At 37.4% G+C, this 23,554-nt stretch overlaps 1 protein-coding gene across 1 annotated transcript; it reads right to left on the bottom strand.

Annotated features, from left to right (window-relative positions):
• Positions 1 to 7: 7 nt before the first annotated feature.
• LOC119784391 (E3 ubiquitin-protein ligase TRIM7) lies at positions 8 to 22,246 on the bottom strand. The gene is made up of 15 exons (XM_038286420.1): positions 22,117 to 22,246; positions 15,995 to 16,147; positions 14,087 to 14,327; positions 10,600 to 10,847; positions 8,542 to 8,646; positions 7,109 to 7,204; positions 5,886 to 6,119; positions 5,664 to 5,811; positions 5,260 to 5,307; positions 5,091 to 5,117; positions 4,217 to 4,281; positions 4,030 to 4,140; positions 1,998 to 2,116; positions 1,181 to 1,277; positions 8 to 1,039 (listed from the first exon to the last, which is right to left on the bottom strand). Exons 2-15 carry the CDS (start codon positions 16,133 to 16,135, stop codon positions 887 to 889), a joined length of 1,833 nt encoding a protein of 610 aa, XP_038142348.1. The 5' UTR covers positions 16,136 to 16,147; positions 22,117 to 22,246; the 3' UTR covers positions 8 to 886.
• Between the last annotated feature and the right edge of the window lie 1,308 nt (positions 22,247 to 23,554).

Genomic DNA, 23,554 nt, shown 5'->3' with positions numbered 1-23,554 from the left:
ACATGTGTGAAGGCCCCATTTAGATTTTATTTGGGTTGAATGGAAATTATACAGGCTTACAATTACCTCATTACACTTGGGTTAAATAAATCCAACCCACATCTGAAAAAAAAAAAACTGGATCCCTAATACAGGAACTTAATAGGTTCTAGAAAAATAATCTATTTAAATTGTTCTGCTCAGGTACAACCCATATTGAGGCAACTTCTAACACAGAGTGGATCCTGCTTTAGTTTATATAACCAGTTAACATAGCAACAATCGGAACCATAGACTTCCAATTATACTATATAAGGTCCATATGTGACATCCATCTGATGCAAGTCAGCATTGGTTCAACAGTTTGTTCTAAAGTTATGCATCATTGTAGATTGACAGCTAGAAACCTCCCAACAGAACCCCAGTTCAAAAACATCTGAACTCTCCTTTAAATTTAACAGAATAAAACATTGGAACAAAAACTATATAATAGGCATAATTAGAAATGTTCTGTACACAAGTCTATCCAGCTTTCATACTTCATTAATGGCATACAGCACATTTAATGTAATGTAAGGTGGAGGGAAGGTAGAGTATATTACAAAAGAGGACACCAAATCAAGGAAAAAAAAAAAGAAAAACAGTCTGAGAATTTAACTTTCAGACAATGGTAACTTTTTGAAAAGTTAGAGCTAATACTCCAAAAGAAAGTTAGGCAAGTTCAATAAAAAGGCAGAACAATTGTTAACCATGTTCTCTCCTAAGACTACAACTCCAGGAACAGTTCTTCTAAACGTTAGTGTTAAATGATCTCCTTACATTTTTATTCCCTTTAAGATGTAAGAAGGAAGCCACAGAAAACAAATTGTGATAAATCTAAAGAACTTAAAGAAAAACATGTCGGCTTTTACTCCATCATGTTTACTGGAGTGATGATCAGAGGCATTTCGTTTTTCCCTGATTTATTAGTGCAGGGGCTGAAGAACGGGAAGAGGTTTTCTGTGAAGATGTCGTGGAAAGTGTAGATGTGGACTTTGGCTTCAACATTGTAAAAAGATACCTGCATGGAGAAGAAAAGAATAAAAAATGACATACAGTTCAATTAACTAACTTAACATCAGGGTAACATATCCAACCCTTTGTCATCCTGGTTTAATTAGTTTCTCCATATAAATAAGGAAAGGATATGTTTTATTTTCACCTCTCCTTTCTCGTAGTCCACGAATATTCCTATCTTATGCGGTCGGAGGTTAATCTCCACGTCTGTGCAAGGCTCAGAGCGAAATGCATATTTGTGTCTGAGGGCAAAAACAAAAAACATCATCATTTTCTGCTCTGTTTGCCTACAGATGCATTATTTAAGAGTATTTAACATGGAACTGTCCAGGTTATCCAAGTGATCTGATAAAGTGAAGATGGCATTTACTGTGAACAAAGTCACAGTAAATGCCATCTTTTTGTTCATTAGGCAGATAATTAGGCATGACTACAAAACACTGCATGGAACAATTTTAAATAAAATGACTGTATAAAAAAAAACTGTTTTGTAAAAACAAAGTAGCAGATATAGTTGTAAAATACTTGAGGAAAATCCCAGGACTAAAGTTCACAGGTAATGTTTATTTTGCCATGATGCTTTTGCTTGTGTTTTGGTTATTTCAGGGTTTATTATTGTCAGTAAGGTCTTCATATTTCTGTATCCTTACTGCAGTTGGTTTTCTCCATGATTTCCAGTTTTCCTTGTATCATTTCTGTATTTTTCCCATAATTATGTCATATTATATCTCTTCCCACACTTTGATACTACCATAAAGTAGCTATTAATCGATCTTTTTATTTGAATGTAGTTATGTATGAATTCTGTTCATGTTTTCTGAGACTTTTTGAACATAATGACAGTTTGTGACAGACGAAGATCTTAAAGAATTAACCCATGGTCTTTTGAGGAATTAAAAAGTTCCTAAAATGAATTTAAATACATTTACTTTTGTCAAAAAGTCTTGTCAAATTAAACTCACCTGTCTCTTAAACTGAGAAACCAGAAGCCATTGTTTGGGGTATAATCAATTTTCCCTTTCCTGTTGACTGACTGACTGGCCACGCCCAGATCCCAGTCAGTTTTTCCATTCACCTCCACCTGATCACAGGAAGCACATGTTTACCATTAAACAGGACATCATTTGAGAGGCAGTAAATTTATACAAAACTTCTCAAATATACATTTTAGCAATCTATATAATATCCTATCTACAGACTTGTTACAGGTAACAATTAATATATACAATATACCACAGAACCTACAGGTTATTTAAAAATAAGACAAATAAGGGACGATTCTTCGCTAGGCATTGTCTTCAATGTTATGTCCTTTTTTTGCCCTTTTTGTGTAGAAAATGATATTTGCCAACATTTCACATAAAGTTAAATTTAATAAGACACTCATATTTGGTCCTAAAAATGGGAGAGTTCCTTTTTTTTTAAAGGAATTGGTGGAAACCCTATAATTACAGTAGCTTTCACAGAGCCCTCATTTAAAGGTTAATTTTAAAATGTATTAAGCTTACCGGTTACTATGTAAAACGTTTCTTCCCTAAAACATGTGAGGTTACTTTACTTGGCCTTGAGCTTGCTTTTTTTTTTCAAAAAAAATCTCTAGTGACTTTAACAAAATTATGTTAAGTCCATGGGTTTAAAGGTTACTTTACTGAAAGCAAACTGGTTCTTTTTAAAAGAAAACTCTGTTATTTTCCAGAATACAGGTTACTTTTCACATCCTTCTCAAGTTATATATAAAAAAAACTACAGTTTACTTCCTTTAAGGGTAAATAAAATTAATTCTATAGAATTAATTCAGCACCTAAAAGTTATTGTCAACGGATATGATGTGCTACTTTCCTTACCACTTGTACTTATGTGAAATTAACCTTTTATAAATGCATGTCTTACAGTGAGGAAAATAAGTATTTGAACACCCTCTTATTTTGCAAGTTCTCCCACTTAGAAATCATGGAGGGCTCTGAAATTGTCATTGTAGATGCATATCCACTGTGAGACATTATCTAAATAAAAAAATCGAGAATGAGTAAGAATACAACTACTAACAACACTCCAAAGACACTAGAGACTAATTTGTAAACCTCTACAAGGCTGGAAAGGGCTACAGGTAAATTGCCAAGCAGCTTGGTGAAAAAAGATCCACTGTTGGAGCAATTATTAGAAAAGAGAAGAAGCCAAACAGGGCTGTCATTCTCCCTCCGACTGGAGCTCCATGAAAGATCTCATCTCGTGGGGTCTCAATGATCCTGAGAAAGGTGAGAAACCAGCCCAGAACTACACGGGAGGAGTTGGTCAATGACCTGGAAAGAGCTGGGACCACCGTTTCCAAGGTTACTGTTGGTAATACTCTAAGACGTCATGGTTTGAAGTGATGCATGGCACGAAAGGTTCCCATGCTTAAACCAGCACATGTCAAGATCTGTCTTAAGTTTGCCAATGACCATTTGTATGATCCAGAGGAGTCATGGTAGAAAGTCATGTGGTCAGATGAGACCAAAATAGAACTGTTTGGTCATAATTCCACTAACCGTGTTTGGAGGAAGAATAATTAAGGGTAGGATCCCAACAACACCATCCATACTGTGAAGTGGGAAAACTTGCAAAATAGCAGGGTGTTCAAATACGTATTTTCCTCACTGTAGCTTACAGGAAGTAAATGGAAGCACCAGTTAAGCTCTTGAGAAAGCCACTAGGTTTCAATAACCTGCAAACAAGGTTTAAATCCTCTGTACTTATAAGGATAGAATGAAAGCAGCATGCGTAATATTGCATGAAAATTGTATTCTGTATTTGCTGTGATGACTTCACACAAAGAAAATCTGTAAATTCTATTCAAGTTACCTGTAAGTTTCTAGACATAACTATTACGTTCCAGTAAGACAGCTGTAGCTTTGGGCAATGTACAAGATTTATTTTTATGTTGCTGCATATTTTCATGCAACATGGCATCTTTATACCAGGCTGTCCAAACTGCTGATATGAAGAGCTGTTTACCTCCCAGTAATGTTTTCCAGAAGAGATTGCTTCTCTCCCAAGGACACAGACGACTTTATCAAACCTGTCGGGACTGTCTGGCACATGGTGGTGTCGATCCCCACACCAAACCTGCAGAAAAACTCTTTATTAGCAAAGATTTCTAACGGCTACATAAAAAAAAAACACCTCTGAACAGGTAGCTCACACTTTTCAGGTCTTCTGACAGCAGCAGTCTGGGATGGGCTGTACTGGAATCCAGAGTAACGTCCACTGTTATGAACAAAAATGAAACAAAATTAAATATCCTGTTATTTTCATTATAACATCGTATTCAGGATTATTTCACTTGTGATTTACTCAACCATGCATTTTAGCAGGGCATTCATATGAAAAATTATTTTAATTTGATATTATTTTGAATAAGTTTATATCAGAAATTTGACTAATTAGGAGAATGTATGGTTATCTAACACTTGCATGATTCCATGATAGGAATCCTTTTTTGTAGATTGGTGTAAAACACATTGCTATAATTATCTTTAAGCATTAGCTCTTAATATAATAACGTCTAGTTTTAATAAAAAAAAGTTTTGCTAACATAAACAATAAAATAAAGTTTATAAAGTAGATGATCTTAGTAATATACAGTGCTGCGAAGCAACAAAATACAAATACTTCTTACTGAAGTTAGGTGGCTTTACCAGTTATCTCCACTTTACTTTAGAATTCATTTTTCTAAGAACTTTTCACTTTACATTTGCTACATCTGTACTTTCTGCTCCCCAAATGATCAAAATTGACTTAAACACATGACCCTGGATGACCCATAATATACAAGAAAAAATAGGAAAAATCAATTCCATAGAAAATTAATGTTTTGTCACAGCTACCTAAACAGGTGTCACTATTTGTCATGGTGCATAATCACTATATAATAATTAGCAGAACTTTGCAAAGCATATATTCTTAACTTTTCTAAAAAATTGATTTCACACAATCTTGTTTCTTAAAACTCTCTTTTAAATTTAGATTTATAAAGAATAAGACCGGATAGTTCCAATTAACTGAATGTAACATACATGCATATTCTTGCATCTTCTTTACTCCTGTAAAAAAAAAAAAAAAAACACAAGCACAAAATAAATAATTATGTGTTAAAAGAAATCATTTAACTGTGAATTATCATCCAAAAATCATTCCCTAGTCAAAGGAAATGTTACTTTTTTTTTTATGAGAACATAAACTCACTGGGCTTTGTTTGTACCACACTGGCTTCCAATACTGGAGAGGGAAAACCTAGGCAGAAACAAAAAGGACGTCAGAGAGCGAAGCAAACAAGGAGGTAAATTTAATCCATGTAACTGATGTTACTACAGTTTCCCAGTTTTGTACTAATTGTATTTATGTGAAAACTGGCAGAATAATAGATACTAGTCTCATGTTAATTTGATCTTTAAAAAAGTTTCAGACCTAAGGTCATCAAAATAAAAAGTTCATAACATGATTTAACCACTAGAGGGCAGTGTTTAACTTTTAATAATAGAAGCTGAAATGTTCCTACAGTTTGATAACCATGTTTTATATAAGTTTAGGGCTGCAAGTACAGTCTGGTCTCTTTGTGAAGAGTTAAGCCATTTTTCTTTTGCACTAACCATTTTCTAGAACATTTTTTAGATCTTCCTGGAACTTCTCCACCACGGCTGCCAATGATCTGTAGACGGTAGATGTTCCCAGGTCAAGATTCAGAGAGACTGCGGACCAGTCTTTGGTGATTGGAGGTCTGGACAGGCTGGGGAATGTCTAGAGAATATTTACAAATGCATAAAGAAATGTCCAGAGTGTTCTCCTTGAAATAGCCTTAAATTCTGACTCACCTTGATACAGTGTACGTGGTCCTCTGACTTGGCGAGGTCAGCCAGGGCGGCCTCTCTCCTCTGGAGTTCTTCTATCTCCCTCTCCAGGTGCTGAATCATGGCGTCTGCTTCGTGCTCTGCGGCCCTGCGGCTGTTGTCCATCACCTCCATCAGTTCAGCCTGGGAGCGTTCGATGGCAGAGGCCAACATGGAGAAGAGACACACGCTGCCTGACGTCTCCCTCTCCACCGCCATCTGAGGAGGTATTAAAACCCTACAATTATTGACTAAAACATTAACAGTACTGTAGCAGCCATTCAAAATGGGCCTTCCCAAATGGCAGCCTACTTCATTGCATCTCCCAGCAAAATCACTTCCAACTTCCAGCCACTGGAGTGACCCCTCCTTCTCTTGGGCATGCACATTTTTTTAAATCTGACTCAACCTTTCACAGAAATACATGGTTTGACCAGAAGATGAAGCTTCTCTTTAGATCTTATTGTCCACAAACCATGACAGAAAGAAAATTTTTTGTACAAAGATTGATGTTTAAAATAGATGTTGGAGATCTGCCTGTTTTTCAGTGTAGTCCTGTTTCTCTGACTGTGACTGGCTGGATATGCTCTCTCCATCCCCTGACATGGGAGCTGGCTCGGGGCTCATCTGCCTGGCTGTGTGTTTCCTGGATGGGGCCTCCTTTTACAGCTGCTTTTTCTATGTCTGCTTCTGTCTTCTTGAACCCCAGTCGGCCTCGGCAGATGGCCGCTCACGCTGAGCTGGTTCTGCTGGAGGTTTCTTCTGTTAAAGGAAGTTTTTTCTCTCCATGGTCGCTACAAGCATGCTTAGTGTTAGGGATTGCATTCCAGTCAATGAGTCGATGCAATCAGCTGGTTTTCCTTCGATAGAAACTTTGAATTAATCTGACTGTATGATCTGGTGAACTGTAAAGTGCCTTGAGATGACATGTGTTGTGAATTGGCGCTATAGAAATAAACTGAATCGAATTGTAGGGACCAGCCAAGGACCCATCAAGGAAAATAGGGACATTTTGAATGGCTACTACTGTAATTAAAATATATGCTGCATGAATTCTCTTAAACTTTAAGAGGTAATCTAGGGAGCTAAAAATGGAATAAAACCTTTTAAAGCAAAATGATCGAATGAGAAAAAAGAATTTGAAATAATCCAAACATGTAATTTTTACCATAATTTCTGCATGTTTGCTTTGTGCAAGCTTGTGTTACCTCCAGTTCTGCCACCGACATCTTGATCTCCTCAATTTTTCTCCTCCTCTGGCTGATCATCTCCTGGATCTGCTGTTCAGAGTCCTTCAGCAACACCTGTAACACACCCAGACATGTGTTGGATTCACTGCACCTTCAGCCAACTTATATACATCCATTTCTTTCATTCAGGTTGTTTTTAAGCTAGTTTTCTCTTTTCCAGAATTTGTTTTATCCGTTGTTTAGTTCATAGCTTTATCTTAACATATATTAAAATTGATTTTTGGTTGTTATCTGAAACAGCATCAATATACATGGAGAAAAAGAACTAAACATGGTTAAATGTTTAATGTCCATTAGAACAAGGGCTGTTGAACCATAAAACATATGTCTGGACATAATGAACATGACTGATGCATTAAAGGGATGGTTCAAACTTTATAAAGATGGTTGCTGTTTCAGGTCATTATCAGTCAATATGTTTCCCACAGTATCTAGGCCTGTCATTTCCTTGGTTGTTAGCTCAAGGTTTTAGTTTGTGTTTGTGTTTTCAGCATGTTGTTGTTTATTATATTCTAATAGGTTTCCCAATACACTGTTTTTAATTCAGCCATTTAGCCTTTGCAATTATTTCTCATATTTGTTAAATAAGTATTTTCTAAATCAGCAAATAATTTTCTGTTTTTAGTTTATTTCTATGTTATTTTCCAATGATCCTTTATATCTGATGGATGAAAATACCTCCTCAAGATTATTTGAACCTGAATTTCTTTTAGGGATTATAATATGTTTTATTGTATAAATAAAATAGGCAAGATTGCATAGATTATTTGTCTTATGGACCAAAATAAAATAGTAGACTTGAGATTTTTCAACATGTAGAAAGATAATGTCTAGATTTTATACCCGACTAGTTGTTTAGCATGTGAGGCACTGATTGTTTGTAGCATTAGCTGCTAAGAGAGTTAGAAGCTTCAGGTAAAAAAAAATTACTGTTTAAAAGCCCTTAACAGTAACGTTTTAATCTCAACTCTTTCTTTAAGGAGTATTCACTGAAAGGTGTTTGTTTCTCTGCACTATGGCTGTTAGAGGATTTAACTTAAAAAAAAAAAAGGTAATGATGAGATTGTGCTTGCACTGTACAGTCACTCATTGTTTTGTAAGCTCTGCGATTGTTAGTGTAAGCTCTCAGTTTCCATGATATCACAAAGCTCAATCAAGCATTACATAAGAAGGTACCTATGCCCTGTACAACAGGTTACTATGACCATTGATTTAAAGATATGTTTTAAGTGGAAATTTCTATTTTCTACATAAGGGAACTGCTGCTATCAGCTGTCAGTCATCAGATGCACTGCAGAAATTATTTTCTGTGCTTCCTTGAACAACCAATGGCCATTGTTCCATGAGTTTTGGCTGCTTTAAACATTAGCAGGACCTTTTTTTTTTCCTACCTTATTTTCCACCCACTCGGTCTCAATGGTCACAGTGTCATGATCATTGTGGTCTTCAATCTCACATTCAGGACAGATGCACACTTGGTCTGATTTACAATAAAGCTGAAAGCAAAGAAAATATGTTTTAGAGTGATTTCAAGAAAAAAAAAAGAGGAACAATGTTACTGACATTAAATTCAGTTCAAACGAAACAAATACTCCATTAACTAACTAAGGGAAATTAATTGTTGTAGAAACTAATTGGCAGGAAAAATCTTCTGTAGTGGTCTGTCTTGCATCTGATCTGAATAAGCCCCTAACTGAAGACACACTTTGTTCTTTAACTGAATTTCCCTTTGTGGATTAATAATGTTTATTTGAATTGACAATATTCTGACAATATTCTGTACAGGAATTTCTTTAAATTTCTTTATTAGCTTGTTGAGTTTTTTTAAGTCATTGGCTCTGATTCTGATGCTGTTACCCCAACAGATAATAGCAGAAGAGATCACACTTTTCGCAGCAGAGTTATAGAAGATACGTAGCATCTTTCTGCAAGCACTAAATGACCTAAGATTCTTAGGAAGTACTGTCTGTTTTGTCCCTTCTTGTAGACAGTTTACAGTTTTGTCTCCAGTCTAATTTGTTTCCAGATGAACAAGAATATTATATATTCCTCCACCAGTATCACCACTTCTCATATTCCAATTGGATTCAGCTTATTTCTATTTATTCTGAAATCTGAAAATCATCTCCCTTGTTTACATTCAGGATCCGATGATTGTTTTTATATCAAATGCGGTTGACCAGCTTCTTGTGTGTCTTTGATACACCATATGACTACAGCAGGGATCTCAAACCGGTTCCAGAAAGGGCCATGTGGCTGCAGGTTTTCTTTCCAACCAAGCAATGGCACACCAGACTCCATTCATCTCATCAAGTCATCATGTTCAGATTGCACTCAGTTAATGAGATAAATGGTGTCTAGTGTGCCATTGCTTGGGTGGAAAGAAAACCTGCAGCCACACGGCCCTTTCTGGAACCGGTTTAAGACCCCCTGGAATACAGAGTCATCTGAGTATTTCTGGAGGCAACAGGGCTCTGTCTGGTCCTGAAAGTCAGAGGTGTACAGAGTAAAAACAAATGGTAAGAGTACCGTGCCCTGTGGTTCTCCCGCGCTACTGACTATCTGATTAGAAATTTGACCCTTCACACATACAACCTGTGGTCTATATGTGAGGTGGTCTTTGATCCAGGTGATTGTTATGGCCTTCAACTAAGTCTTCTGAAGTATCTTGCACATTAAATCAGGTTAGAAACACTGGGAAATCAAAGAACGTGATCCACACAGTGCTGCCTGCCTTGTCTAAATGACAGTGGGTTTGCTGGAGCAGGTGTAAGATGGCCTCATCAACTCTAACCCCATGGGGGTAAGCTAACAAAAGGGCTCCTAGTAGCTGCTTGTTTGCTTGCTGAAGTGGACCAACATGAGTCTGTCTAGGACCCTCATGATCCGGGATGTCTGGGCAACAGGTCTATAATCATTGGTTGAGTTTTCTCTGATACTGGAACAAGGCAGGAGGTCCTCCACATCACTGGATCAGTCTCCAGGCTCACGCTATGGTTGAAGAGGCGCTGTAGAATCCCATAAAGCTCCTCTGCTCTGTAAACTCCCTGCAAACTCTCCAGTTGCTTCCTCACTGTACTTGTAGAGACAGACTGGCAATATGGCGAAGGGAGCGGCACAATCTTCTGATTTGACTGATAATAAACTCATAGAAGCAAAAGGCTCAATGGCATAATGCTGGTTACACAATCATTTTTGAGGTTTAAGGGAAAATAACGTCTTAAAATAGGGTGACACTGGTTTAAAAGAGATATTTATTTAAACCAAATAATATTAAATTATCTTTTGAAAACTACAGTTTGCATTTAGCTGGTTTATTCCAGCCTGATATTAAAACATTTATGTCAAAACAGAAGAGACCTTAAAGGAATGAGTCAGTATATGAAATAAAGCTTTGATTAATGTAATAGAGAGCATAGGTGGATGAAATACAAGGTAATGTGTTTTACCAATATTCCTCGATTATGAATTTCACACAGAGGGACGTTGCTACTAGCTGGCCCACTCAGGGTGAACCTTCTGCGGCTGTGGTTGCGGGCAATCATAGTGGAGGAGAGATGATGAAAGTTGTTCTGATGATGATGGTCCGGACTGTGGCTCAGCGTGGAAAAGGCCCGATGGTTTGGAACTGATAACGGCATTGGGGGTGTGGCCAGTGGGAACGAAGGCGATATGGACACACCTGGCAAAGATCGGGCTATTAAAAGGACAAGGTGAGAAAGATGTTAGATGGCAGTTATCCCTCTATTTTAATATGTAACATCTATAGAATTTATTAGTATCAACATCATTCATTGGAGAGCATTCAGCATTCCTACAGAGCTCCAGCAATTCTGGATAACATAACCCTGGAGAATGTGAAATGAGCTGATTCTAAATCTGCAAGCCCCTCAAAGGTGTTCTGACATGTTTGGAAAATGGTATTCCTGAGACAGATGGTTGTAAACCTAACCAAACCAAGGAGGACATTGTGTAAAGACTAAAACTTTATTTAGCTGTTTAGCTCTTTTTTCTTAGATGTTCTACTTCCTGTGCACATATGTATGTGTTTTTGCTCTTTTAGTCCCAGGATTATATTTACTGTGATTCAGATTCCCATCTTTGTGAGGTTTGTCATAATGCAGATTAGATTTCCACCTTGGATTGCTGCTTGTATTGGTTTTTTGACGACAAGCATGGAATTAACACAGTGGTAGCTTACCAGCTGGGACAATAAGCAAGACAGTGAAAGAGAAAAGGAACTGCCGACCATTGGGGCCAGCAGCAAAACAAGTCACAGGAAAGAAAAAGGCCTTTCATGTTTTATTTTTTGAGTTTTTTAAAGTAGAAAATCTAAAAACCTTTATTTCCTAAATCATTTCAGTAACGTTTCATATATAAAAAGTTGAGAATTAAAATAATATAGCAAAATTGTTAACATGTAAACCATAATGTATTTAATAAAAAAAAAATTATAAAAGTAAAAATCAAAAAATTAAAAGTAACTGTAAATAAAAAAAATAAATCAGAACAAGCTAATTAAAGCACTGCTTTTAAATTATCGCTCAACAGAGCGGTTTTAAAAATACACTGAGGAAACAGGCCTGGACACAAATGATGGTAACACTAGAAAAGACTGAAACTAATGTGTCCAAAGGGTTGAGTTAAACCAAGGTCTCTCCACTAATTAGCATCACAAACTTTTAATCAGTCAGTGGGTCTATATAGAACTACAGGTATCCACTGTACTGTTTGGTGTCATGGTGTGTACCACACTCAACATGGACCATAGGAAACCAAAGAAAGGATTGTCTCAAGAGGTTAAAAAAGAAAACTATAGACAAGCATGTTAAAGATAAAGGCTATAAGACCATCTCTAAGCATCTTGATTTTCCTGACTAAAATTTGTACACATTGTTCAGAAATTTAAGATTCATCTAACTGTAGCATGCCTCCTTGGATGTGGCTGCTGGAGGAAACCAATTTAGATTAAAGATACAGATACTACTAATAGAACTGTAACAAAAGAGCCTGGCAAAACTTATAAAGGAATTAAAGGTGAACTTTAAGCTCAAGGTGTCATGATCTTGGCGCTGATGGTTTGGTTTTATCCTTGGCTCCTTGCTCCCCTGTCTAATTGGTTCTGCGGCTGATTATCTCTGATCATTTCCACCTGGTTCCTCACTATTTAAGTTGTGTGTTTGCCTCCCATCAGCGCCAGGTTATTCGTGTGTTTTGGTGAGACGTTTCCTGTCAATCTTTAGTCTGTCTGTTTTCCCGATTGTGACCAGTTTCTGCCTTGAGGATCACAAGTTTTGCCTTGCCCCTGTCTGCTCTGTTTGTCCTGTCTGATCCTGGATTCTACCGGCTTCTGAACCTGGAACTGTCTCCTGACTTCGGCCTTGGATTTCCCTTCTGGACTCTGTTGCTGCTCAGCGTCTGCTGCCCGCTCTCTAGGAACTCTGGGGGCGTCACCTGCCGCATCTGCGGTCAAACCTCCCTCCGGGATTCTGACGTTCTTCGCGAATGGACTGAACTTTAGGTCAGTGACTTTGCTCCAAGTCGTATTCAGCTCCACATCCAGTAACTGACCTGCATTCTCCTATCCCTGCAGAGATCCGCCCCGCAGCAGACGAGCAGTCCCGCGTACCTGTTTGTTTATAATAAACGCTTTGAACTTTCCCACTGCCTGTCTCGCCTCGAATTCTGGGTCCAATATTCTGAGATCATTACACAAAGAACATCTGTGTCAGATCACACCAACGTTCACTCTTTGAGCCAAAGTGGACTTAATGGGAGACAATAAAGGACATGGGTGTTGAAATCAAATCATAAAAGGCCAGACAGAAATTTGTCAAACTACATGTTGAGGTACAAAGCCACAAAGCTTTTTGGAGAATCTCCTAGTAACAGGTGATAAAAACTTGAGAGCATATCACCTCTATGATCACTGACAGAAAAAATTTAGTATATAAAGTAAAGAACAAATACCCTACAATGAAACATGGATGAATGTCTATTATGTTCTTGGGCTGCTTTGCTTCATTTGGGAAAGTGTGTCTTAAACCTCTGCAGGTTACAATGAAATCTTAAGACTATCAAGGGATTCCAGAGAGAAATGTGCTGCCAAGTTAAAGCTAAGGAAAACATTGAACTGATGTGGCCCTATATGAGCTGTGACCTAAATCATTTTAAACATCTTTGGAAGGAGCTGAAACATGCTGTCTGAAAAAAGGCAGCCGTCAAACCTAAGACAGCTGGAGCAGTTTGCTAAAGAGGAGTGGACCAAAATTCCTGCTGAGAGGAGCAGAAGTCTCATTGACAATTACAGGAATTCGTTCGTTTACAGCAATTGCCTCAAAAGGTTGTCAAAGTTTAGGGGTACTCCAAAAAACTAAAAAGCAATCCACTCTCCAAGTATAAAGACATTTCGCTTCCCATCCAGCAAGCTTTTTTTAATAAAAAATGTCAGGAATATCACTCAGTTCGCGGTTTGATACCGCAGCCCAACAAAGCCTTGTTTTTGTTTTGAAAACATGGAAATTGGAGCAGACGAAGGGGTCCACCCCTTTGGAATGGGGCTCATTTGGCTTCTTTTGTTAGCATGCAATACCCCATACCTTTCTGTCTGAAAGGTCGGTCATTAAAGGGGATTGTTGTCCTGGGTGAATAGGGGGCTGCGATGATAACGGGAAGAGATTAACTCAATAGCTGCATTGTAAGTTTTCGAAACCTGGAACCTGAGTCCACCCCCTCTGTTTAAGGTTGTTTTTTTCTTTCATAACATATTTTCTTTATCCAAAATGTGAACATCCTGTTCCGCAAAAGAATGTCCTTTGTCCATAAGGTGGTTCACTAGCAAGTTTAGGGGGTCCCATCATTTTTGTCCATATTCATAGGCGTAACCACCTTTACCATTAGCTTTATGGCTCAATCAAAGTAGTTTGGCTGATTTACCTTGGGTTTGAGCTGTGGTTGGCAGTTGTAGATGTTCCTTTGGTGGTGGTTTGGGCATCCTCATTTTTAGTTCTTCAATGAAATTGTGATGCTTGTGTCCTCCCTTTCGTCCTTTCTTGTCCTTCACCGACCCGCCACCTCTCATAGATTTGAACTGATCAGTTATCTCTCTAAGAGTCCTGTTGATCTGGAGGTCGGGTCGCTTCTGGTAGGTCTTCTTACACAAAGGACACTGGCAAATCTGGAAGAGGATGGTAGGATGGGGAACGAGATCAAATCAAAAAGGGCAGCTGACACATAAAATAGGTTAATAAAAGGTAAAATACTAGAAATGTGAGGAGATACATAGGTCAAGTAAAGTATAGTATGAATTGCCTTCCACAAATTAAAATAAAAACCAGACTGATCAGCCCAAAAATATGTTATCAGTACATCTAAAAGAGAAAAACACAAAGGCTATTTTTGTCATGCATACAATGCGTTTGCTTTAAATCCACCTTAATCTTTGCTAGGCTTAAAAAGAAGGTAAGTGTGTCAGCAAAGTAACAATATGGATAAAGCAATTAAAATAGAATAGTAAAAAGTGATATATTTAGAATCAAGCCATTTATTATACTGACCATCGTAAACTCACCTGCTTCATGGGGATATATTTAAATTTAAGGTTTAAAAGTGTTAACATATGCTAACATGCCTGCATAGATTTGCAATATGTGTCCTTTAGTTTAGTGCTATCCATGGCAATTATTGTATTAAAGGATACCCATTTGTTTGACAAGCGGGATAGCACAGAAAGAGGAGTGGGTATATTTTGATTAGATAAAACGTAAATGGCTTAATCAATAACACCTCCCTTTAACATTATACAGTACATGTATATTGAATTCAACCTGTAGAGCAAAGGGAGGCGCATGTTTAATCAAAACTTTCTATGAAAAATAATTAAAAAGAGATTACCGAAATCCACTTTTTCTTAAAGTCATTGAGCGCCCAATGCGGTGGGAATGCCACTCGAGGTTTTTCACACTAATCTATATCTATAGCTCCCTGCACAGATTTTTGACCAGGTTAAAAGTAAAGTCTCTGCCTAGACGTTCATAAACAAGCATGTTACTCCATTGGCCAGGTAAAACATGGTGTAATTGAAAGATCCCTGCAAACCTGCACCAGACTATGGTCTAAATATTATTGGTGTAACTAAAATTTTGAAATACATATGTAGTATGTCTGTGTGTATATATGTATGTAATGTATACAGATGGATATGTAGGTATGTATGGATGGAGGTGTATTTTTTATTTTTTAGTATATCAAAAATTTGATAGGCTGTTTTTTTTTGTATTCAATGAAATGAATGAATAAATAAATAAAAAAAAATTTAAAAAAATAAATATGTTATAGATGTGTTGCACAGTTTAAGCTAATTTTCCTAATTTCCACTTCATACCCAAACAGACCTACATGGGAAGCCCAGTTGGTGTTCATATGTCCGACGCTACTTCCGCATAAAAAGCTCATTGTGAGCCAAGGCCCATTTGGTATTGATCTGGGGTTTAAAAGTGATGAATGTCTCTCCAAATGATGGGAAACAGTAGCTAAAATTATACTAACACTTTTTTGTTCTAATTCATCTGTTGTAACGGCAGCAGGTGTGTTACTGTTACTGGTGCTTCAACTTTTTTCCTTTCTGCTCTGCACAGTAGGACAACAATATGATGGTAAATATAATCCATATCAATGGCAGAAATGTCTTGAACAGTGTTTCAGTTCAACAACTGGTCCCTTGATTATATTATATATGTCAGTGTTGGGCACTAGAAACGTAAATGCTGCATAGATATGATTATAATATGCTTACACTGAGAAACACAGTCAGTTCAGTTGAAGGAAGCTTCAAAAATCACGCACCTGAGATCCATCCCAGTATCTAGTGATGCAGGACACGCAGAAGCTGTGGCCACATGGTGTGGTTGAAGGATTGTTGAACACATCCAGGCATATGGAGCATGTGAACTGATCTTCAGTCAAAAAGCTCCCATACAAAGACATCCTGAAACAAGACTAAAGGACAAGCATGAATTAGACAACCTCTCCCTGGTGAGCAGAAGATCCATGTAGATCAGTTTTGTTGCATCTTCCTTAAATTCATCTATAGAGAACAGCTGGTACCTGTGTGTGTATTATTTTGTGGACTTAAAGAAAAATTAAAAGTTCCTATATTTTTTCTCATAGTTATAACTGAGCATTGGATTTACCATATGAGAAGACTGGTGTGATAAATGTAATTTCTATTCACTGTGTATGGTATTATAAGACATTTTAAAAGTAAAGGGCTTAACCCTCTCCAGGCACATGTTGCAGATTTGCAACAGCTGAATGCCACTTAGCTAATTACTCCACAACCATATTTTAAAAGATTTTGTTACTCAGAAGAACAACAGAAGGACTTAGTTGTGCATTTGCAACAAACAGTTTCTCACTGCTGACTCACTTTCAACATGGCTGAGTCCTTGGTGTCACTGAAACAGATTTTCTAAGCACCAATTTCATGTAAGTATCACTACCAATTTCCATTATTTTGAAATCAATGCTACATAAGACGAATCATGAATGTGTATAGATATGACACATGGCAATTAGTAGATTTTATCTCCTCTGGGTTTTTCACCAGAGGCATCTCAATTTCAACAACATATTGTTATTATGAGTGCATGTGAAATCGTACGAAAAGTTATGCACACTATTTCGTATGTTTTGGACGTTTTTCCTCAAAAAACCACATCAGTGCGCATTCGCTGGCAGACAGAAAAAAAAAAGCAGATCCGCGGACAGGGCGTAAAAATGGGAAAAACAGTGCAATCATCACTTATTCATGTCTCCAAATACGTTGCTTGCTGTTTTATATCTTAGGGTTAGGGTTAGGGTCAGGGTTAGGGCTAATTGTAATTTATATTCTATATTCGTGAATGGTGCGTCAGATGTGCATGCGCATACGACGAAAAAAAACGTCCAAAACGTACGAAATTACGGTGCATAACTTTTCGTACGATTTCACACGCACTCATAATGAGAATAGGTTGATTTCAATGTTGTGGATTCGCAACGTGTGCCCAAACAGGTACCAATGGATGCTACATGCTTTATCTATTAGTTTGCCTATATTTTGAGCAACAGTTTAACAGAAACGGCCTTCTCAAGACGTTTTGAGATGTCGGTGGAGAAAAAGTTTGAGAAAAAGTTGTCTCTAATTTTGTGAGAGAATTTTTTTTTCTTCGAATTCTGTTTGATTTTTTTGTTTGTGACATTCAAATAAAGTTAACGTTAATATCAGATTAAGTTTTCAGTGTTAATTTTCCACTGCTGCAAATCTGCAAAATCCCAGAATTCATTACATGTGAAGGTCTCTCTCAAAAAAAGTCTGAATTGTATATTACTACCCCATATGATCATTTTCTCCAAATATTAGATTTTTCCTGCAACTCAACTTAATTTGAGCAACATTGTGTAAAATTTGAGCAACATTGTGCAAAATCCAACATTGTTGGCACTCACTATTATTTCTGTCCAGGCTGTTAATGTTAATTTTTCAACACTGCTATTTTGTCCTTTTGCAGTTTTGGTTCACTTCCTAAAACCAATATTTTCAGTGCGTTGCAAAATCATTTAGACCTTATGAACTTTTCCTTTACAATAGATTCTGTCACATTAAAGCCTCAAACCTCACCATACGCCATTGTCTTTAAAAGGGATTTATGCCATAGACAACAAAGCAGAATATAATTGCAAAGTGGAAGGAAAATGATACCACAGTTCTGAGCATTGAGACATGCATTTGTACTCAGTTTTCCTTGTACTCTGGTAATCCCAAGAAAAATGTACTAGCAATTATATAGGTCAGGGGGTCTTCAACGTTTTCCAGACCAAGGACCCCCAAACTGATGGTGAGATGGAGCGGGGACTCCTAATTATATATATATATATATGGTATGAAATTGTGTTATATCAAACTGGTCCTATAGTCACTCTATTACATATGTAAAAATGTAACGAAAGTAGGTTTAAGTATTTCTGATTTGGATTCCTCGTTGATGGGACAGGTGTTGGACATGCCTCCATTGATCTGCTTACTAAAGTGTGTTTAATTCATGTTAATGTGTATTTAAAGACATTTCAATTAGTGGAAAAAATTGCAGGGGGAAATAAGAAAAAAAAGTCTAATCAACCAAACTTCCGCGACCCCATGTACCTCTGTGGATCCGCTAGGGGTCGTGGACACCCTATTGAAGACCTCCAATATAGGCATTATATATAGTCCAGGAATGTCAAATCTTACCTCAGTATAAATACTACAAATATAGTGAAGGTGCTGTTGGAGAAAACATGGAGGACACACCCATTAATAAAGAGGAAGCTCTAATATGATGGGCCCATTTCTGAACTATTAGCCAACATTTACACACAATTGATGCAGTCAGGTAACTTAGCACCACTATAATGGTGAAACGTAGTGATAGCACCATTATGCTATCACTATGGGGCTCATTTCCTCCTACACTGATTGGGTGGCTGGACATTGTTAATGGCAGATGGATGTAGACAAAAAGGGTGCCACAGGTGCAGAAGACTTAGAACTGTGGTAGAGGTTCGCCTTCTTAGGAAAATTACCCAAAACATTCAGTGAGAGCTACAAGGAAGGAGATAATGTGTTAGAAAAACCTAAACTGGGTCTCCGTGTGTTGAAGGAGTGGAGTAGGCATGCTGCACATCTTCTCCTAACCTGCTTGTTCCTTGTATGATAACTGTAAATAAAGGCCTCTATTTTCACTAAAAGCCTAACAAAGAAAAGAAATGACCCAGATCTAAATTTAATAAGAATAATTACCAATATATGAAAACTGTCTAAACTTGAGTCAGGCAAAAGTTGCAATCCCTGGAATGTACAAAGCTGGTATAGAAAACACCCTGAATTTTACAGCAGTAACAATAATGAAGTATTCAGGTCCCCTTTTCATAGTTGTGCCTGTAAAACCTTTACAGTGAAGCACTATCTTGTCTAAATTTATCAAATTTAAAGGAAATATACTAAGATTTGAGGTTGGTATGAGAACTTTGTGTTTTGCACATGGGAAATTTTTGAACAGGGAAAATAAATGGTTAATAAAAAGATCAAAAAAGCATAAAATATTTCATACTGCAGTTACGTTCCACAAACTTATCTCCATTTGTAGGCCAAAACACAATCAGATTATGATGTTCAAAAAACCCTCAGGAATGAAGTGAGGCGAGATTCTGTCCTGCGTTTTTCATGTGCAGCACGTTCGCACAGTTAGAGGTTTAAATTACACAGAGTATGATCGTAAAACATGCACAAATGTTCCAAATGAGTAAAAAAAACAATCCACTGGATTTTGTTTCCAAGTTTGAAGATGTTTCACTTCCCATCCAGGAAGCTTTTTCAATTCATTTTAAATTGATTTTTTACCAGCATTTACCAAAGTTCTTTTTAGGTCTTTTCTAACTTTTGATGCATATTCAAATTCAATTGAGCAAATGTACAGCAGAAAATGCTGATTTCAGAAAGGCAAAACACAGGGCCTAAAGCAAACCTTTGTTGATTTTTTTTATGCTGAGCATTGGAAACATTTCTGTAAGGAAGTCTTAGTTTTAACATAATACTCACAAATAACCTCTCCTCAGCAAATGTTATCGAATTAGAATTCAACTTTTGATTGCCATTACTCAGTCACAAGTGCAAAGCAAATAAAATTCACTTTCTGCATTTAGCCCATCCCTTTGGATCCCTTTGGAGATCAGTGGGCTGCCATTGTGTGGCGCCCAGGGAGCAGTGTGGGGTTAAGGGTCTTGCTCAGGGACCCAAAGTGGCAGTATGTGGGAGTGGGGCTTGAACTCAGAACCTCTGGGATGCAAGCGCAATTCCCTAACCACTAGGCCGCCACTACCCTCAGTGATGACAGCTAATCAGTACAATGTCTTTTTTTTTTAACAGGCGATGCTCCTTCCTTACTAAAGATCTTTTGGCAGCTCTTTTTAATAACAAATCCTTGTTGACTCCTTTTGGAAGATTCTTTAACTATGCTCTGTATTTGTTAACCTTACATTAATCTCTTTGTTAAGGAGCGTGAAATACAATTCATATAAAACAATCATTAGTATTACTGTGAGAGTATTACACAAATTTTCATTGATTTGATGTCATTCTTTGACTTTGTCCAACTGGAATTTAAATGATTAAGAGGTTATCAGAATATATTATTTACCAAAGAACATAAAAAAGGCAGTTGAAGGGATCATCCTGATGCCTCTAATCTCATTCTGTGGTCTATATATTATTGAAAACATTTGGGCAAATCATTAATCAGATTGGGCAGTCTATTTCAGAAGAAATCTGACTTTGTTTACAAAATACTAACTTTCATGGAGGACAGCTAAACTCGAGAAGATGCTTTTTGGCCTGTAAGCGCATTTTTAAAGTTTAGATCTGAGGGTCTGATGGGAGAACATTCCTCTGGCAGATGAGGATGAGATATATTTGTTTGGCTCTGATAACGTTCAGTAGATCTGGTGTGAACCTGGCCTCAAATACCAAAAGTTAGGTAAGTGATGGAACTGGTGGGAGGAGCTAAATGAACTGCATCACACTGCAGACTGATGGGACATGGAGGTATTTACAAGATACATTCAACAAGACCTCTGGAGATGTGCATTGAAATCCAGCTCCAAGATTCATTTTCTGCAGCAATGGCAAGGTTGGTGGCACTGGTTCAGGTAAAGTCCACCAGTTGGCAGGACCTAAAGTTTCCCTAACCATTACACTGCTTCTGCCAGCTTGGCTTCCTCTCATGCTCCATCCTTATAGCATAAAAAAAACATAAAAAACAACTGGGTAGGAACATTAATTCTGCCCTTTTTTATGCCTAAACCAACATAAACCTTTTGATCTTAGTTGGCTTTCATGTTTGACTGGACCACACAGACCAGTCTTTACCTCCACACAGACCAAAGGGAAGTGCCGGCCGAGTGGTTAGGGCATTGCGCTTGGGTACCAGAGGTTCTGAGTTCAGGCCCCACTCCCACGGACTGCCACTCTGGGTCCCTGAGTGGCAGTGTGGGACACTTAACCCTACACTGCTCCCCCAGGTGCCGCACAATGGCAGCCCACTGTTTCCCAACAGGATGAGTGAAATGCAGAGAGCTAATTTTGTTGCTTTGTACTTGTGACAATGAAATGACAATAAAGTTATATGATAATAATAAAACAAAAGAGTCCTGCCGGTCCATGATAATGAACTCAGGTTCCTGTTTATGACTGATGCCGACCACTGCAGGCAGAGAACACCATTACCTAGATTGCTATATGAAAACATTTTTAAAGGTTTGAGGATCTTCCCTCTAAGACATTTTAATATATATATATATATACTTTTTTTTTAAACAAATCAAAAATAGAAACCATTGAAAAGGTAAAACACATCTTTGAGGCATTATATCCAAATAAAACAAATCTTGCTTTAAAAAAAGACCAGAAAATAACCAAAACCATCAAAACAAAACAAAAAGCACAAACTTCTTTTCTTTCTTCATTTAACTCCAACTAGTTTTATTTGCAAAATGACGCTAAAGCATGTGTTATGAAACAAAACTTATTAAAGGTCACGTATTCCCATAAACAGAGCCATGCGCTTACATCAGAGAACTGCCCCTATTATGCCCTCAGAAAGCACAATATGGGAAAATAGAACTGAATGCTATTTATCTCATAATACATCAGTTACTATTATAAGTTATTATCATCATTATCATTTTAAGGACAGGCATAGGAAATAAAGCATACGTTAGTGTTTGTATAATTAGAAGAGAAAATATTTGAGAAGGCGATAAATCAAAATATTTGAAATTTAGAACAACGTTAAGGCAGCCCAACAGAATGTGATGCATTACTTACCAGATTTATTTAGCGTCTGTAAAGTTTAATTTCTGTTACTTAAAAAAAAAAGAAAATGTGCTGATACCTTATAGAGTAGAAGCTGTAAGTCCAAAACCGTCCAGAGATGCTTGAAGCCTGCACTGGCTTCTTTTCCTTATTAGAGCACCTGGGATTTACTCCTGCTAAAATGCATGTGTGGGTGTTTCTGCTTAAACCTAAGGGCGGGGGCTTTCCTAAGTCCCTCCCTCTCACCTGTTCTCCCTTTACGAGTTAAAAGTTGCAGTACTGGTTAAGTTACAAGCACAGATATGTTGCAGAGTAGGTCAAAGGCATAAGATGCCTATTCATTAAGATGTTCTGCAGCTTTTTTATGTTTCAGTGATGTTAAAGGTAAATCACTTCTTGGAACCGAGGATAAATAAAGACACACATATTCACATTTGAGTGGCTATTTAAATGATCGTCAGAATTAAGTTAGATGTATTTATCGAGATTTTTATTTCCTTGTTTATTATTAGAGCTATTACCTGAATGCTTTTATTGTTAGGAGAACTCCTGAAAGCAGCTGCCAGCTCTCCTATGCCCAAGATAACCTACAGCACCTGAATAATTGCTGGAGACCTCAACATTTTTCTCTGTAAATATATTTTTTTATATTTCTATAAGCATTAAATCCCCACCAGATGTAGGTTAGCACTCTAGTGATTCACATCTACAAAGAAATGAAAAATTCATTAACAGGATAGCCACTGAATGAGGTAACTAGTCAGCCGGGATTTTAACCCATTCTTTCTAGTTATGTTCTGTGATGATGGTGGTTTAGAAGGTAGGAGTTTGTTCTGTATCTGATGGGTTGTCAGTTCCAAAGTTTAGTTGTTGTGTCCTTGGGCAACACTCTTCACCTCCCCTTGCCTGCTGCTGGTGACCAGATGGCAGTTCTGCTTCAGTTACTCTGCCCCAAGGCAGCTGTGGCTACGATGTAGCCTACAGTGTGAATGGTTACTGTAAATCATTGATTGTGCTTTAAAGTCCTCAGACTTGATGAACCATGTTTACAAATTCAGGTGACTAACTGGACTATTCCAGGAGTTTTACTATGAAGAGGACTATTGTCTTTCTTAGAAACCCATACTTGTGTCATTTTATGTTTTTTTCATGAATGCCATTCCGGAAATTAATATTTGTCCATTCATCCTTCAGTTCTCTGAAATGTACCATTTATGCTGTAGGACAGCCCACACTGTGATGTTCCCGCCTTCAGTGTTTTCTTCTGCCAAATGCTGAGTACATCATGACATCCAAAGAAGAAAATGTTGATCTCATCTGAACAAAGCAGTTTCCTAGTATTTCAATGGGCTCTCTGAATATTTTTCAACAACTCATACACAAGCTTTCATTGGGAAAACTATACCTGTTATTATCACTCATTACTCTATGGCGCTCTACAGTTGCTCTATTGGGCTTTTGACAACTCATATTATTATTCTTTTCATGCTTATGCCAGTTATTTTGTGAAGGGCACC

Source organism: Cyprinodon tularosa, unplaced genomic scaffold (genome assembly GCF_016077235.1).
Source record: "Cyprinodon tularosa strain WSP-4 unplaced genomic scaffold, ASM1607723v1 ctg225, whole genome shotgun sequence".
NCBI classification, from domain to species: Eukaryota; Metazoa; Chordata; class Actinopteri; order Cyprinodontiformes; family Cyprinodontidae; genus Cyprinodon; species Cyprinodon tularosa.
Note: the sequence above shows the minus strand (reverse complement) of the source record. Positions and strands in the feature narration are given on the sequence as shown.

Bases quoted from the DNA above. Each gene is read 5' to 3' on its own strand.
- LOC119784391 (XM_038286420.1), bottom strand. From the start codon at position 16,135: ATGTCTTTGTATGGGAGCTTTTTGACTGAAGATCAGTTCACATGCTCC. The intron at 2,117-4,029 runs GTAAACAGCTCT...TCCTGTGATCAG, and splicing joins CTGGAAAACATTACTGGGAG to GTGGAGGTGAATGGAAAAAC. The intron at 1,278-1,997 runs GTGAGTTTAATT...TTTTGCCCTCAG, and splicing joins TTTCTCAGTTTAAGAGACAG to ACACAAATATGCATTTCGCT.